The sequence below is a fragment of the Melopsittacus undulatus genome, chromosome 5 (assembly GCF_012275295.1).
Source record: "Melopsittacus undulatus isolate bMelUnd1 chromosome 5, bMelUnd1.mat.Z, whole genome shotgun sequence".
NCBI lineage: Eukaryota > Metazoa > Chordata > Aves > Psittaciformes > Psittaculidae > Melopsittacus > Melopsittacus undulatus.
In genome coordinates this window covers 56,380,977-56,398,088 of record NC_047531.1, presented here as the reverse complement: position 1 = coordinate 56,398,088, position 17,112 = coordinate 56,380,977, and the positions used below count along the sequence as shown (strand labels likewise).

Genomic DNA, 17,112 nt, shown 5'->3' with positions numbered 1-17,112 from the left:
TGAGAGTGACTGTTGGAAACTTTTCTATTGGCAAGAAAAGTTGATTCTCACCGTTCTGAACAAAATGGCTGAACTAAGAGCATCTGACTGGTTATGCCCAAATACCCTCCTCCTCATCCTACGGGTGCAGAGGTGGCAATGAGAGAAAAGCCCCAGAGCAGCATGGGAATGAAATAAAGAGTTGGTTAGTATTTAAAGCACATATGTAAGTACAAATAGTAGTACAAAGTGTTCAATTCCTTATGCAACATTCTGAGCCACCTTGAGATACAGCTTGCTTTGCTCTCTTGTAGGCTTTGTCAGCTTTTAAAATGCTCCTTTGCAAAGGCAAAGTGCAATCAGACCCTCCTCCCACACCCTCTTTCCTATTACTTTCCCCAGCGAGGTCATTGCAAGAATTTCCTTAAATGTTTAAATGTCATCTTTTCTTGACATTTTACCTTTTAATTTCATTTTCTTTTCATTTTCATTTCATCCAAGCATGCTATGCTGCATTCACTTGCAAGCATTTACTTCACTTATATTCTAGAAATGGCTTAATTTCTCTATAGAGTTGCAATGTAGAAATAACAGTTATTACAACATTTTGTCCAAACTAAGATTAGGAAAGCCATTTAATTTGCAATATTAACAATTGCACTCTCCTGAAGAAGGTAAGACCAACATTTTCCAAAAGCATTGCTGAAAATTCAAGCCAGTCAATTTACAGTGGAGAAGGGTATTAAACCAAGATGCAAAAGGAAATTACTTTGAAAATGAGAATTTTTCTCTTAATTTCTTGTATATACCCCTTACTGTCTTCTGATAAAGACATGAAGAGATTTCTAAAGATCTAGTTTTGCAAGGTATGTAATTGTTTTTTGCCATTTTCCTTTTGTACGTTACTCATAATTTCTACATATCACTAAGTTGGTGTTTAAAGGTCTAGAGTGAGATGCCTTGCTTCAGATCTCAACAATTTCTAGATAAGCCAGAGGGCAGAGGAGTGCCAAACATTCCTTCACTTTGTCAAGGCAGTGATTAATGATCACTAATATTTTAATTAAACTGGAATGGATGAGATTACAACATGGGATATGCAATTGGGCTGGCATTTTCTGTGTTACCCAAGGGATAGGTAATCTCTCTGATAGTTATCAAGCACATGGCTGTGCTTTGTAAATGACACAGGAGGCTCCTCACTGCCTTGGAGATGGTAAATTGATTTTCCTTCAGTTCACGGCCCACTGAGTTTGTGAGGGAGCAGTCTGTGCTCATTTGGCACAGAGGCCAGGATTTCCTCATGGGAAATGAAGGGAACTGCTCATATGCAATCCATAGATCAGAAAGCTGATCCTGGAGCATGATTTCCTGCTACTGAAGACAAGAAACAGTCCTGGACACTCCACACACTCAAGCAGTAAACCTGAGTTACTAAAATCTGAATATTCCAGACAGGACTTCTGTCTTGCACTTTAAGAGAGTAACATTTCTTTCCTCCTTTTCATTGTCTGTCCCCTCATCTCAATCCACTTAACAACAGCTTGGTACTAGGAACTGTTTGTTAACATTTCAGGAGTTTTCAGTGAAGCTGACACAACAGTTACATCCATTTCTGGTTTATAACTGCACTCTGGAATGCTATTTTTGTTCCAAGGTACTGCAAGCATGTCAGGGAAAATTACACATGACTCAAAATAATCAGACCCCATAGTAAAAATTACTTAAAAACCAAAAAGAGACACACATTACCTGGTCAGGGGAGGGTTTGTGGTTGGTTTGGTTGGAATGGGATGAGGATTTGAGGTGGTCATCCTCATAGTTGTCAGCCATCAGCTTCATGCGGTTCTGAGTCTATTAAAAATAAAAAGAATAATATCAGTCTACTTTCTAATGTGATCATAGGGACTAAAGGGAATAGGGCATTTATGCTATCCTGTACATGCAAAATCCATATATGGGAAAAAATAAAACATATAAACAGTGTCACTAGGTACTACTGTAGAGCAATCAGTAGGTATTACCGTAGAGGTTTGGTAAAAACTTGCAGACACATTCCAACAACTTCACTTTGAGGCTAAATCAGTTTTGCAAGTAAGTGGCTCATCTGACTTGCACCTACTAAAACTTGTAGTGTTCATGTGTATACAATGAAACTAATTTATTCTTATAGACCTTTGCAATTAAGGTTCAAACACCAATTTGGAGAAAAATTAGGTGAAAACATCAGTTTGATGTCCCTATGTCAGGTTAAAAAAAGTAAACAAGCTGAAAGTAGGTTTTTACTGAAGTAGTCCATCCAGTTTCAATATGCAAATCAGTTTTCAACTGGTATACCTCAGAGTAGGAAAACTCTGAGGTTGGTCAGAAAAATGTTAATTATAGAAAAGCCTTCCTGTGAGGAAATTAAAAAGTTAATACATATGCCTTTAGGAAAAAAAGGTGACATAACAAAAAATCTATAAAATTAAAAACTGCACACAGTTAAGGAAAGAATTAAGAAAATATAAAACAAGTTTCCCAGCTCTTCTTCAACTTTTCAGGAAATCTAAAGTTCCGGAGGATGCATGATTTTTAAATACACAAGATATAAAATAAATTGTGTAAGAATAAATGGAATACCTTACCTTAGCATTACCATTCCAGATGAGGAATTGCAATGAACATTAAAACTTATCACATGATTGCGTATGCAAAAGACGGTGTGAGACAAAGCCCTTTTAATATACTACCCTGAAATGAGGTCCCTAAGCACCTACAAACACATGCACACAAACAAGGAAAGAAATCCACCTGGGCAAAATGCCCCACCTGCCCAGCAGGGATCACAAACACCATTCAAACAGCAATGACAGTCAAGGAGTAGCCTAGAGAGGACTATGAAATAGCTGGGTCGAGGGTCTTGCAAAGTGAACTGCCAGCCCTGCACTAAATACTTCACTTCCAAGTTATCTGGGTGACACTGTCCTTGGACACTCACACCTAGAACAGACCCTAAGTGACAGCAATTCTCCTCCCAGCTCATTAAGTAGACAAAGCCCCATTTTGAGCTTTGTGAAATCCTTGTATTCCAAAAAAATAAAAAGGCTAGCCAGACCTATGTTAGATATGATACATTGTAAATTATGCACAGCTAGACATATTAAATCATCAGCAATGCACTAAAATTAAATGCCTTAAATGAAAGCTCAAAGCTCACTGTAAAAATGCCAGCTGTTGATTCAATCCCTTCATAACTGCATGGTTTCTCACTGAAAACTAATTTTAATGAGTACCTCGAGGCTAGAGAATGCAGATTCAACTTGACTGTACTCAGATTATTACAGAGAAGGTCCAGGGCTTGAATCTGGATTTGATTTTATTCTTGGATTAATTTAACAAAGCTAACAATGAATTGAGCTTAAGCAATAAGCAATTTAATCATGCAAAATCTTTATATTGTTTGCTCGTTTTGTCAAACAAGTTTTGAATTCCAAGTCTGACTCATCATCCATAAATCACTACTTGAAACATGCTACATTAATACTTAGACAATTTATTATAAAGGTGCTTTCTCCATATTTATTATTTTATTATATTTGAGGTTGGCTCTTTAACAATGTCTTCTTTGCAATGACAGCTACTGATCTGAAATGATTTCATATTTCTTTGGAAATTTTGGGGTTTGATAATAACTCCTTACACAACTTTTAGTGTGTATATGTAAAGAAAAATCTGTCAAAAAGCAGAAGTTCAGCAGAATGGTAGTTAGCACGTTACGTTTTCTGAGAGAAAAAGTACCTCTTCCCAGACAGAGGCAGCACATTTTATTATATTGCATGAAAAAAACATATGTTAACACTAATTCAGGAAGAGAAGGATATAAAAATATTAACATTTAAAGCTCAGTATCCCTCACAGAAAATTCTGAAGTGGAATTGAAGAGGTTGCATATTTCTGTCACTTCAAGTAGAATAGCCTATTATTAATACATGGCAGGAGGTACCACAAGAGGCTGAGAAAACTGGGTTGGTTTAGCCTGAAAAAACAGGAGGCTTCTTTAATTACTTGATAGCAGGAAACAGAGAAGATGAAGCCTCACTATTCCTGGAGGGGACAGGATATGAGACAATGGATGTAAATTGGAGCAGAATTTCAGAAAATCATGAAAATTCTCCTAACAAAGCTGATCAAACACCACAACAGGCTGCCAAGAGGATGCCATCCTTGCACTGAACGACATCCAGGCACTGAAAATGTGACTGGACAAGACCTTGAGCAAACTGGTAGTTTGTGATGCCCTCTCAGAAGCAGGATGGATGTAATCTAAAATATGCTGCAATTCTTATTATTTGGGCTTTTCATCTTCAGCTAATTTTACAGCAATCGAGGCTGGAGTTTTCAAAATAAGAGGAAACCAAGTTCTGAATTTCCTCTTAGTTGCTAAATATGATTTAGCTGCTTAGCTCCATTACAGCCCTTTGAACATTTTAACGCAAAACAATTTTTGCAGCATGCTGATGATGACAATCATATCCATCAATTCACCTAGAAGGACATTTTGTATGTTCCCCTTTTAATACAATCTGACCTTCCATGGCTTCTGCTGTTACCCTAAGAGTGCATGTTTGTGATATATATGTCCTGGCAAGAAAACACCAAAATCAGTATTGTGAGTTCACTATAGGAGCTAGTTTACACATGAATTATTGTAATTAGGCAAAAAAATCAAGAGATGGAAGAAAACCAGTTTACTTCCTGATGGATACCACTAAAAATTCTTTTCCAACATTAAAATTCCAACAAGCAGTGTTGCAAATAAAATATGCAATACAGCATTATAATATTTTTCTATTTCTCTTTTGTGTCAAATACGGAAATGAAAAGCTTTTTCTTAGGACTGGAATACTGACTGACAAACTTCTAATCGGTAATTTTGAAAATACCTGGAAATACATGAACTCGGTTTCTCTCCTACTGCTCCCCTCCTTCCAGAAAAAAAAATATGTTCAAAAGGATGGAAATTTCTAGAGCATATGGCTGTCGCAATGATTTAAAAACAAACCGTTTACTGTGGGGAACCACTCCAACATCCTGCAGTCCTGAACTGCTTTGTCATGGTGCTATTATACAATCCTCTCCCACCTTATGAGGTTATGGCTCAGATCCTAGGGCAAACATTTCTACATCACTGTAAAATTATGAACAACAAAGTGGTTTAACCACTGTGTCCTGTGAGAAAATAAATGAGCAGTGCAGACAAATCGGTTGTGTCAGGAGTGCTTTCGTCTAAAACCTCCAGAGCCTGCAAGCAGAACTAGTGATGATAAGAACCGGATGTCAGATCCAAATTTTGCTTCAAAAATGCCAGGCACCATTATAGGTACCTTCTTCAAGCATGTGCAGATAAAATGCTAGAATGAAAAATCCAGGACAAGACTCTCCAACTCAATAGGTTTTTGGATTTTTTTTTGTCCAGAAGGTTTCTTTCTTTTAACAGAACAGATTTCATTACCTTATTCCTTGCCCTTCAATCACACCCTGCCCCCAAAACCCTATATCTTGTCAAAGCCCTTAACGACACTCCTTAGTCTCCTACTAATCATGTGCAAAAGAACAAACAAACCCTTTAGACTAGTGTCAAACCTCAGAATTACTGAAGAGCCATTGCACACTCTCAAGCTCCTAACTGAAAGCCAGAAATGACTGTGGAGAACTTGCCACAAGACAAGATGTCTGCAGGCCAGAGTCTGTGAACCACAGGTCTGAAGCATAACATTTGCAAGGGTACTGTATATAAAAATCTCCAGCTTCCTCTGGTTATATATTAGACTACACTCTAGTACTCTAAGATCTTGCCTACTTTCCCTTTCTCCCCTTCCAAACTTCTGCAGTTGTCCTTTTGCCTCTCTAATACACTTAATTCCCTTCTTGCTTCTCATAGTTTCTTAATCCCAGGAGAAAATATGAGACAAGTTTGTATTAATCATACATGTGAATGGTCAGCACCACCACTTCTTTTAAATGTGCTCTTTCTCCTTTTGTTGCTCTGTGGTCCTGCAGGGATCTCACCAAACTCTTTCTGGTTATTGTACAGTTTACTTCTGCCTGTATTCTGTAACCGCTAAATGTTTGGGTAAATAAGGAAATTACCATGGAGTAGACTATTTGTAATGCAACCAACACCTGAAAACTTTCATTCCAAACAGCACATGTATGATACTTTAGCTGCCAAAACCGTATCCATGGTGAATTTTGTTTAAGAATCACCAAATTTCTCTTTCATGGATGTACAGCTTCAAAGCACACTCTCACCTGTAGGTTGCTACGAGCAGGTTATTTTATGTTCACTGCAGGCTACACTGGTAGCTTACTCATGCACCTCCATCCTAAAGACCAAATTAATAGATTGTATCACAGTTAAATTATTACATGAGAAAAAACAGAACTGATGCTGATCCACAAAGTGCAGGGGAAAGTCAGAGACATATTCTGGAATACAGCTGATAAAACCTAAAGGAGTCCTTCCCAGGTCTGACAAACTCTTTATAGTGGAATTCCACATATAAATTTGAAACCCACAGATTTAACTACAAACATTGTTTATAATATATTTTAAAGAATGTTTTTATTTGAAAGCTTGTACTAAATTGTATGTTATAATGAGAATGCATACCTTTCTTAAGCATTTCTGCAGGACAGCAAGTGTGCTGGTAACCATTACCCTGGCAAGTTTCTGAAACCAAATTTTATTCATAGGAATCACACATTTCTGTATCTCTAGACAAGTCCTCTGATAAATAGCAGATATCTTATAAGCTGTGCATTTTCTCTATTAGTCTGCTTCATACTATCATTGCAGTAACTTATTCAAAGAGTTTCCATCACATCTGTCTTTCTACCATCCAACAAAGCAGAAACCATGATATCAATGCCTACTTTCTCATTTTTTGTAAAATATTTGAGTAGGATATTTCTGGCTTTGTTAACCAGTCTAAACAAGATTTATTAATCCTTTAATGTAGAGTTTAGTAAGCCCCACATTCAGTAAACATTAATATCATGACTGTATTTGTGACAAATGGATATGTGACAAATGAGACGGTGTGTCAATGAGCTAAAGGGGTCATCCCATTCCAATATGAATTGAATGTTTCACTGGAAGCACACACATGCAAATACAACAGTTTAGAAAACTTTTCACCACTAATAACATAAAAATATAATGGAGAGACTTAGGAGATTTTTTTCCCCTAAGTCATGTGCCAAATTCAGTATCTCTGAAAATCATGTTCTTTTATACTCCTTTCCCATTTGCTGAGGACACACATACTCCCTGTAAATATCCAACAGCTCTGTGCTGGAATCTGGCTGTGAGAAACACAGAGAGAATAACCCCTCCTTACCTGTTATTAGAATGTGAAATCCTACATCCCTGCTTTGAGTATATCTATACCTACCTTGAAAGTACTTGAATGTACACCTACCTTGAGTGTGTACCTCCCTTGAACAAAGGGTCTCTGAAAGGTTGTTTTGAGATTTTATTCAATGCCCCCTTCCCATTTATGATATTTAATGATCTGGGATATATTTTTCAAATTTGTAAAGAGATGGTACATGCTGAGTTGTCATTTTTGTTTGTAAGGCTTAAAAGACACATCATTAGTTAGGTCTGGCTTTCCTTTCAGCTACATTTAAGATTAGCAAGTAGGATTCTTTGGTTAACAGCAAACAAATACAAGGTTCAGCTGCATGCAAATAAAAACCATTCCTACAGTTTTGTACAACCTGGAACCTGTGTTTGTGTGAGCCCAACAAAAAAAAATGTGCACCGTGCAGCTGCTGGGGTTTGTCAAAGCCTGAAGGACTTAACACAGATTCCACCTGAGATACTGGCTCTTGGATTGACGGTTGGCAATGTTACAACAATATTACATTCTAAAGTTAAAGACTTTATCAGTCCAGTTAATTTTTGTGTGTAATGATTCAATTTTTGTGCTCATCTCCCCACATATGGTAATTTTGGAGAAACCTCATTCTGGAGAATTCATATTCAAAAAACCTTTGAACTACAGGAGGCAGATCATCTAGATATGGAGTTCTCTCCAAGGCTTGACATATGTAGATATATATGGATGGATTTAAAAAACAGACTTTGAACTGAAATTTTCCCTGTACAGGAATGTATCAGTTGGAATTTTATTAGTTCCTTACGAGATGAACAAATAACTATGGGTTTGCTTGATGACAATTGAAATCTGTTGCTCTGATTCCTGTCTAAACAAAACCAGTCACACAAAAGACAGTCCAAATTAGATCTTGTGTTTGGGACTCCTTGTTGTGTTATACCACATGAACACCACATTTCTTTAGCTCTCCTGTACTCTCTTTAGGGATATCTCAAGCTGTGTTTAAAGACTGACCCCTCAGTGGTAATAAAAATGTCTTTCTCAATTATTTGTTTCACAAGAGCTGGAGTCTGCCCAGTCCCAGGTTCAAAAAGAAACTAAAATAAATAAATAATAATTAAAACCCCTTCCTTCTCTCATGCTTAATTGCACAGGAGCAAACCAAGTATGTTAGTTCTTTGGCATCTTTCCTGTGCATGTAAAGGTCTTCTGCAGAAATATCATTAAGGTGGGTTTTCCTGTATCTCAAAGATGTCTGAGAAAGCTCTGGAGCCTGAGAATGTTTCCCACCATATTGTAATCCTAATTTATACTGTCTGGGTGGCCTATGCATCAAAAAAAACCCCATTTCAGACAGGATCAAAAGGACAGGACAAATGGTATTCTGTGACAACATCCTCAAAGAATCCTGGATCTCTCACATTACACAAACCCAAAGAAATTATTGACTGAAATTGATCTGAAGACAGCAATGGCAAGCAAAATGAGCTGGTGTTTTAATCCTTAAGATGAAAAAAGAGAACTGCCTATATTCACATTCCTGTAGTGAGCATACAAATCCTCTATATTCTAGGTTTAAAGTAAGCAGATAAGTATTCATGTGTTACAAGCCTGCCCTATGGTGCAGTCTATTAGGACAAGTCTGATCTTGGTTCCATGCTACGGCAGAGAAGAAGGGCCTCACTGCAGAATTCCCTGCCAGAGAATGTAAGATCAGTACCCTTTAGTGATGCATGCCCTGAGAGCAGGAAAGACTCATCTATTTAAATTATCTTAACAGCAAGTGGGTTTTGCTTAATCATGCCGCTATATCTACTCTCTATCTATTGTGCTGTCTCCATTACTCCTTTAATCAGTTAAGAACTGGATTCTTTTACAGACAGGATGGCTACCCTTGAAAAGCATATGAGTCCACTTCATTACCCATTTTATGCTGGCTAATGAACTCTGTGCACTTTGGATTTATATTCTACATCTCCTAAGCATGGTCTTCAACCCTGTAATAATCGCTTTCTCCAGCTTGCCTCCCCCATGGTGTCTCCAGGCAAAAGTCAGCTGGGACCAGTGTGAAAGTATGCGTGTTCTGAATGGCCAGCCATATGTGTATGTTTCAGCCAAACAAAATACATCACGGCACAATTCTTCTTGCCTTTCCCTGTGTGGGAGCACTACTTCGGGCTTTTTTCACCTCTACCCAGCTGTGGATGTTAATTAAGTTCCTGTAAGTTACACAGTCTTTGAGACTTCTTTCCTCTGTCAAATTTGGTTGAAAGCAGTCAATAAATTGAAAAGTTACTTGGTGGGAGCAGATGGATAGCACTATGATTTAAACTCTTCTTTGGAGGACTTTAGGATAAAAGCTAGTCCAAATTTGCATGTTTTGTTCAAGTTGTAAGAGTCTGGATATAGTCTCTCAATATATCCTCGCACTAAATGTTACATAGAAGTGGAGTTTTCTGATACCATACTCCGTGCCTTTCTTTAAGACTCTGGGAGGCCAAATTGCCACAAATTCTCAAGTGAACAGCAGGGAGCCTCTCATGTTTAGTTCATGTGTCTGCTGAACGTTTAATATATACAGTTTATTCAGTCTCTTTAACCCACTTTGATACATGCCACCAAGGACAACTCACTTGAACAAAAAAGCGAAATACTAATTTTATAATGACGTGAAAGGAAATACCAGTCTTTGTCGTGGTCCTTATTACTCAAACTATTGAAAACTCCTGAGTACACTTCTCCTCTTGCTCATTTTTCCCCTCTCACAGTGTGTTTGTGGGTCCAAGCTAAAAAATACGTCTTTCATCAATTGAGAGAAAATCAAAGACAAAAAAGCAGCCAGAAAACCAAGCTGAAATGTACTTTGCAGTGTAAACACTCCCTAAAAACTTTGATAGGTTGGTGATACATGTGTTTTACAAAGCAAAATGTAAAAGAAATCTCAGGTTATGCTAAGGCTGTAAATGCATTCTAACATTGTAATGATCCGGTGATTACCTCAAACTTGTGCAATTTAAGCAAAAGAATTAAGCACCAGAGATAAGGTTAGTCTTACAAAATCCATAAATATCTGAAGGTAAATCCCTGCATTGTATCCCATAGAACAGGCAAGTATTTCTATCAAAAATAGAAGCTTTGTCTGACATAGTTGATGGGATTCCTCTTTTGTTATAACACTTTATTTGAAATTTCTCCTTCCTTTTTCACTTCAGCTTCATTCCGCAAGCTGCTCATCTTACTCTCATCTACTTTGCTCTGTCCCTCTTCCTTTTGTTATTCTATTTGATTCTCTTTTCCAAAATAAATCCACTTGCATATGCTCAACTTCACAAAGATACCTGTATAACACGACTGCCTTAGTCACTTTGCTTTTGTCACTTAGTCATTCTTCTAGTCTGAAATCAGAAAGCTTCTCAGTCCACTGAGACCTACAAAAACTGATTAGCAAAATCTCATCTAGGAATTTCTAGACAAGATGCATCCTACTTTAAAATCTTAAAAGATAGTCATGATCCCCTACTTCAACAAAATAGCCTGTAGGCCATTCGCTCGTGTGTATCTACATACACCTTTCATAGTTGATGTAATTTGAAAGTTTTCAAATCTTTGTCTATTGTGTTTTTACAATAAATATAGTAAAACCATTCCTTTATCTAGGTATTTTTAGTTTTGGAAGTTATATATAGTGTTTCTACCGCAGCTCTTTTAGCCTTATATATTTTTATTGTTATATGACTCACCACTTCAACTGCATTTGCCTGCAGCTTCAAAGAGTTGTTAATAGTAACCCCCCCCTCTATACATGCTGTTCTTGGCAAAAAAAGTAGTTACGTACAGATACAAATTCCTAGATGCTAAAGTGATGTGAGCTGCTCAGTATCATCTCAACACAGACTGTCTGTAACTGCCCAGAACCCAGCTCTGGGTGTATACATGAATGCGTCTGTGTCTACATGATATAAACAGTGTTGATAGCAACTTTAAAAAAAAACAAAGCCCACAAGGAAACCTCAAGACTATTTATGCTTGTTCTGAAACTAATTTCAAAAACTCTTGCATATAAAAGAAAATGAATATTATTTTTATGCTTCGCTTTCATCTTTGAATTTAGACAAAATCCTCCATGGTAACTGCTGGAGGGAAGAGTTGAAAGGGCATTTCCTTTGACAACCAACAGAGCTTTGCTACCCCAAACTAAATTAAAGCTAAGAATTTGCTCTGTATGGCCAATTATTAGGGTTGACATCCACACAGAAGAGCTTTGCTTCATAAGATCCATACAAACACACAGACATTACATTCCTGTCTGTCCACACCATCTGCGCGTGTGGTCTGCAGACACAAGATTCCTGTCCATCCACACTGTCCCTGTGTTTGGTCCACAGAGGCAGGATTCCTGCCTGAGCACACAGCAGCACATGTGCAGTACAGAGTTGGACAGATGATTCCTGTCTATTTGCCCTGCTCTTGTATGCAGTACACAAGCAAGGAGGATCATAATAAACCAACACTTTTTTTTTTTTTCATTTCTTCCTTTCTTTTTCTTCCAGCAGAGGTTGATTTTTCCTATTAGGTCTGCGTCACAGCTTAGATAACAGTACTAGCTGGAAAAACTGAAGAAACATCCAGGTTTTCTACTGCATTTGTGCCCGAATTTTTCTTACCAAGCAAAGCAAGTCTCTTCCTTTCTACAAAATTTATGGCACACAATGTGTAGAAATATGCCAGCGTGTTCAGATGAATTTCTCTAAGGAGACTGCATTTCAGACAGTATTCCTGTCATTGCTTACTCTATTCCTAATCAGCTGTCTTTCTGTGATTTACTTTCTATTATGCCATTACATATGAGTAGAGGCCCAGCCAATGGACACCATAAAGCACCCTGTAAAACTTAGAAAATTCTGTCTCTGGTACAGAACCACCAAAAGGTCTGTGGAACAAGATGAAAAAACAGCCAGTCATACCTCTGGTATTCTTTTCTTAACAATCCTTTTACTGCAAAGTCATTAAACTTAGATAGGTGATGCCACATGTTAAAGAGCCCTGACAAAGCAGAGGAAGAAGTAGAGACAAAAAGAAGGACAGGGGCAACCTCCACTGATTTATTTGCCACTAGGAGGAAACAAGGAAGCCTTCATTATTTTTTAAGCCCTCTTTGAAACACGAAACAGATTGCTGGCTGGCTGACAATGGAAAAGTCCTAGCTAGTTTTGGTTATCAGGAAAGGGGGAAAGAGAGATCAAGAAATCTTGTCATCATCATCTGGTAGTGATAAAGAGGAAGAGCTGGACCATAAGGAACTTGTCTCAGTTTCCACTTCCCAACCTGTGGATCTTTCCCACCAAATCTGTGAATCCTTTTCCAGTCTAGAAGAACATACTGATATATCTCTATGAGACTTGGGAGAGACTCAAAAGGTGCACAAAATAAAGATCTCAGTGTATAAATAAATGTATTTCTCTTAAAAAAAAAAACCCAACACCAAAACCAGAAAAAACCCTAGAATGAGAAGGTACAGTACTGATTACTTCCACAGAGAAAATAAACCCATGCAGTCTTCCAAGTTTTAAACAACTTTTGTATGTGTGTGTTCTGAAGGATCACTATATTGCTTTTATTATTTTTTCACCACCATTAATGTCAGCAGTTGGCAGAAGTTTAGGTTACTAGCTGTAATAAAGGAGGCAAAGCCAAGGTTCTATCTATGAGTGTTTTGGAGATGGAGGGCACATTGGCCTGGTATCAGAAATTACTGTTAGGTTTCAGTTTAATGTGAAAAAACTGAAAATAATCATTTCTTCAACTGTGAAAACGATTCTGTGTGGTACTACAGTAAAATTGAAAGTTTAAAAAAGTTAAGTTTCTCCCTGCCAAATAGAAACCCACTGTTAAAACAAGAGATACCTACGTAGTTCAGATCCTGAGAAGAACTTGGCTGGAGTCAGCTGTGAGACCTCCATTTACTTTTTGTTTACTCAACCACAGGAAATATTTGCATTCACACTAAGACGGTCAGGAATTGGTGGTAAACAAGATGAAAGAGAACAAATGACTAAGTTCTGTGACTGTAAAGTTGTGCTCAAAGAGAACAAAAACCCTAATAAAATGGCTACCCCTTAACCAGGGCTGTATTCAATATAAAGGACCATTTCTTCCCCAGGCACCAGTACTGTGGTAAGAGTTTAATATATATCTGCAGGCTAAAGATTTATGGAAATCGAGAGACTAACATTCACCTAATCTACTGATGACCTAAAATTGATGTAACATGTTATTGCAAAGGTAAATTTACTCATATTTGAATCTGAGACGGCTTGACCAGCAATCTGATCTTGACAGCAAACTGCACGATAAATGTTTCATTATGTCACATAAAATCTGACATCAACCTTTTGATAATTGACTTTGAGACTTATTTTGTCTTTATGTACAATCCTGGACTAATCCTTAAAAGCACTTCTTGGTATTGAAAAGAGTCAGACCTTTGGTACCACATTTAAGGCAAAGAAGGGCAGACTGTTCAGTACAGGTCCACTCAGAGGCAGCAGAACACAACAGCCCTAAAGATGATTTGCCAAAATCACTACCTCGTATTTAACAGCATCTTCTGAAGACCCCATTCACGTGAAGGTCTGGAAGTAGGATCTCCATTAGTATCAAGTTTCTCATCTTGTGTCTTTCAGAGTTGGCAGCTGTTACCAGACTCCTCACGGCTTCCCAAGTTAGTAGTCAGCACAAAAACTTCCATCCTGTCTCTATACACATTCACAAATGTCAAGGGGACAATACATTACCTTTAGGGAAAAACTGCACTTTTTCTTTGGCTCTGACTATTTTTTCACCTTAGAGAAGGAGTGTAGAAAACAGCATGTACTTATTAAGGAGTAAAATGTATAATTTATTGAGCACCAAAACATGAATAGTATTTTTTTGAAGGCTTGGATTCTTCAGAATTTAACAGAACTGAGGGGAATCTGCAGCCATCAGCACCCGTCCATTTGCAGAAGTAACTGATGCCTCATTTCATAAATCTATGACTCCTTTTGATAAACTTGATACCCTATTCTATCAAATTCCATGGCTTGGTACGTAATCTCATGAAGGGTTAGTATCAAGAAACTAGTCCTAACTGATAGCATGTATATTAAGATTTCCAACTGCAACACAAAGCTTTTCTTTTCCCCTGCATTACCTATTTGCTACCTTGAGATATGGTGTACTGGAGTAGGCTCAATCAGATTGTTTCAAAAAGGGAAATTATTTTCAGAACTATAAGAAGCTTAATACAGTGGATGAGAAAAAATATCTGTAGACTGAGAGCCATTTCAGTGCTTAAACTCAAAAATAACTGAGACCACTGTTCATCAACAGCTCACTATTTACTGAAGCTGAAGTTCATTCTGTACAGTTAAGATTTAATGTTTCCATTCTCAATTTGTAAAATGGTGGGGATTAAAATTCTCTATTGCAGACTATGTATTTTTTCTTCTCAAGCAAAAAAACCCACAGATTTATTATGTTACTCCCAAAACAACACAGAAAGAATTCCAAGCATGCAATATATTCTATCTTATAGATCATTAATTTTCATTACATATTTCTAGGTGCACAATTCTTTCCATCATTCCTCCTTGAAGCAAAGAACATATCACTGACATATGAAGTCACGCAACTGTTAATCTGTAATCTACGTGGACTTTTCTATATATTTAGTTTATGAAAGCAATCAGTCAGCTCGTATCTCTGACTTCACCTTCTCCTTACATGTTTTTGGAATACACCTTGCTTGCACCATCTATCACCTAAGCAATCACAGGTTTTACACAAAGTAAACCCAACACTAACACTGGTAAAATGCCTTTCAGCTTTCTGCTACTACCTTTCTATTGACTACCAATATGCAAACTGCTGTCTATATAAGACAGTTGTTGAAGTCACAGATTTGGTAGGCTTTTCTTTCAAAGGGAAGCAACCACAAATAAAGCTGTTCAGCGTGTGGTGTGTTTCCTGGGGAATAACACCAAAAATGTAGGAACAGATAAGCATAATGTATCAAGTTAATACATTTTGAATGGAGATGAAGGAAAGGGGCACTTGTATCTTCTAGACAATTGTCAGTGCCAGGTAGGACAGCCCAAATGAGCAGGAATAATTTGGTATAGAAAAAGCTGCATTCAGTGAATGAAATATTACTAAGGATGGTTACACACTCATGTTGGAAAATCACAGTATTTTTACTGAGTTCAAAAACGTAATTCAAAGTCTTCTTGTATCTGAAATTATGGTGTGAAATTCCTGTTTCTTCACAAAAAAATCATTCATAGATTTATCTCATCAAGATTATTTAAATGTTTAAGTGGAATCCTGTCTGTCACCAAAACTTCAGAGTTCCTTAAACAATGTGTTTAAGTGACAAGATTTAAATGTAATTATAAACTCACTGTATTTTCTGGTCAGCCTTCAAACATCATCAATTCAAATACCAAGAGTTATGCCAAACCAACCCAGCCACAAGAACCAATTGTCGGAAAGTCTCAAATACTTTATCCCTGAGGCACATCCTGCCACTGGACAACAAACAGGGAGTAGTCATGTACGGGTCCTTCCCAACTACCCAGCAAATGGTAGAAGCTAAGCAAAAGAAGATGCACCTATAATTTTATTCCTTGCATGAACAACTGTTAGCAGTCTTGAACTCTTCTACATGGCTCTTTCTGAGCTTTTGCTCCCATCTCACAAACACATCAGTGTACACAAAGACTGTCAGAAACTGAGGGTAACTGTTCTCAATGTAAACTCCGGAGCACAGAAATTCCACAGAAATAAATACTTAAATGCTTTGTTGGATGTTTGTATTAAAATTACCTGTTCTAATATACTCTCTTTATTTAACTGAAAAACAGTGCCTATCAGATGAGTGGTTTGCACCATGGCAGTGTCAGAAAGCCACTGCACAGCACAACTGCTGCATGAAGCGACAGTGACTGTATTTACATTGAACTAATGTCCATGAATACTATCCACAATGGAATTATTACTTTTAGGCCCCAAATTAGATTACTTAGTACAGTCTTCTGGAGAAACACAAGCTCACTCAATGTTCTAAACTCTTCAAGACCACTAACAAGCCTGGTCCTCCTAGTGTAGGCTTCACAATTTTAACTGATATCAAAACCCCGCAGATTGGTTGTTACTTAAAGAAATGGGATACAGGGTCTCTCAACTACTAACCTAGACATGTCCAGAAATCATAATTTTGTACTCAGGGACAATGTTACCTGAATAACTTAGCATAGGAGTTCACACTCCTTGAATGAGAGATACTATAAATACAGCAGGAGATGCTGCCAGCAACTATCCAATTAATTTACCTTCATTTGTGCCAAGTTTTAGTAAATCAAAAAGCTGTAAAACTGTAATATGAAAATCTTAATATAATCAACAAATGGAGGAATATTTCTAATTGAATAAATCAGGCTTTTGAAAACTAAGATAAAACTTGAGAAATACTATTCCATAGAGTATCTTTTAAAATGTTACAGGTGTTTAGAAAGACAGGATAGCAAACACTGTATTATCATTTCAGTTTCAAACTACTTCTATAAATCTTAAGGCCCAATCTCTCAGTAAGGCAAAGAACTTTCCCCTTCAAGCAAACCTACATAGCTGCCATTGCAATGCCCTAAAAACTACTGGCTGAGACATGAGTGAAAGCCCAAACAGAAAGCAGACGTGGCTGTTAATA

At 37.3% G+C, this 17,112-nt stretch overlaps 1 protein-coding gene across 1 annotated transcript in view; it reads right to left on the bottom strand.

Annotated features, from left to right (window-relative positions):
* ERC1 (ELKS/RAB6-interacting/CAST family member 1) overlaps positions 1 to 17,112 on the bottom strand; it is a 284,155-nt gene that overhangs the window by 31,683 nt on the left and 235,360 nt on the right. Inside the window, exon 17 of the mRNA XM_034062833.1 lies at positions 1,732 to 1,833. Within this exon, the coding sequence (XP_033918724.1) occupies positions 1,732 to 1,833 (102 nt within the window). The remainder of the gene's footprint in view (positions 1 to 1,731; positions 1,834 to 17,112) is intronic.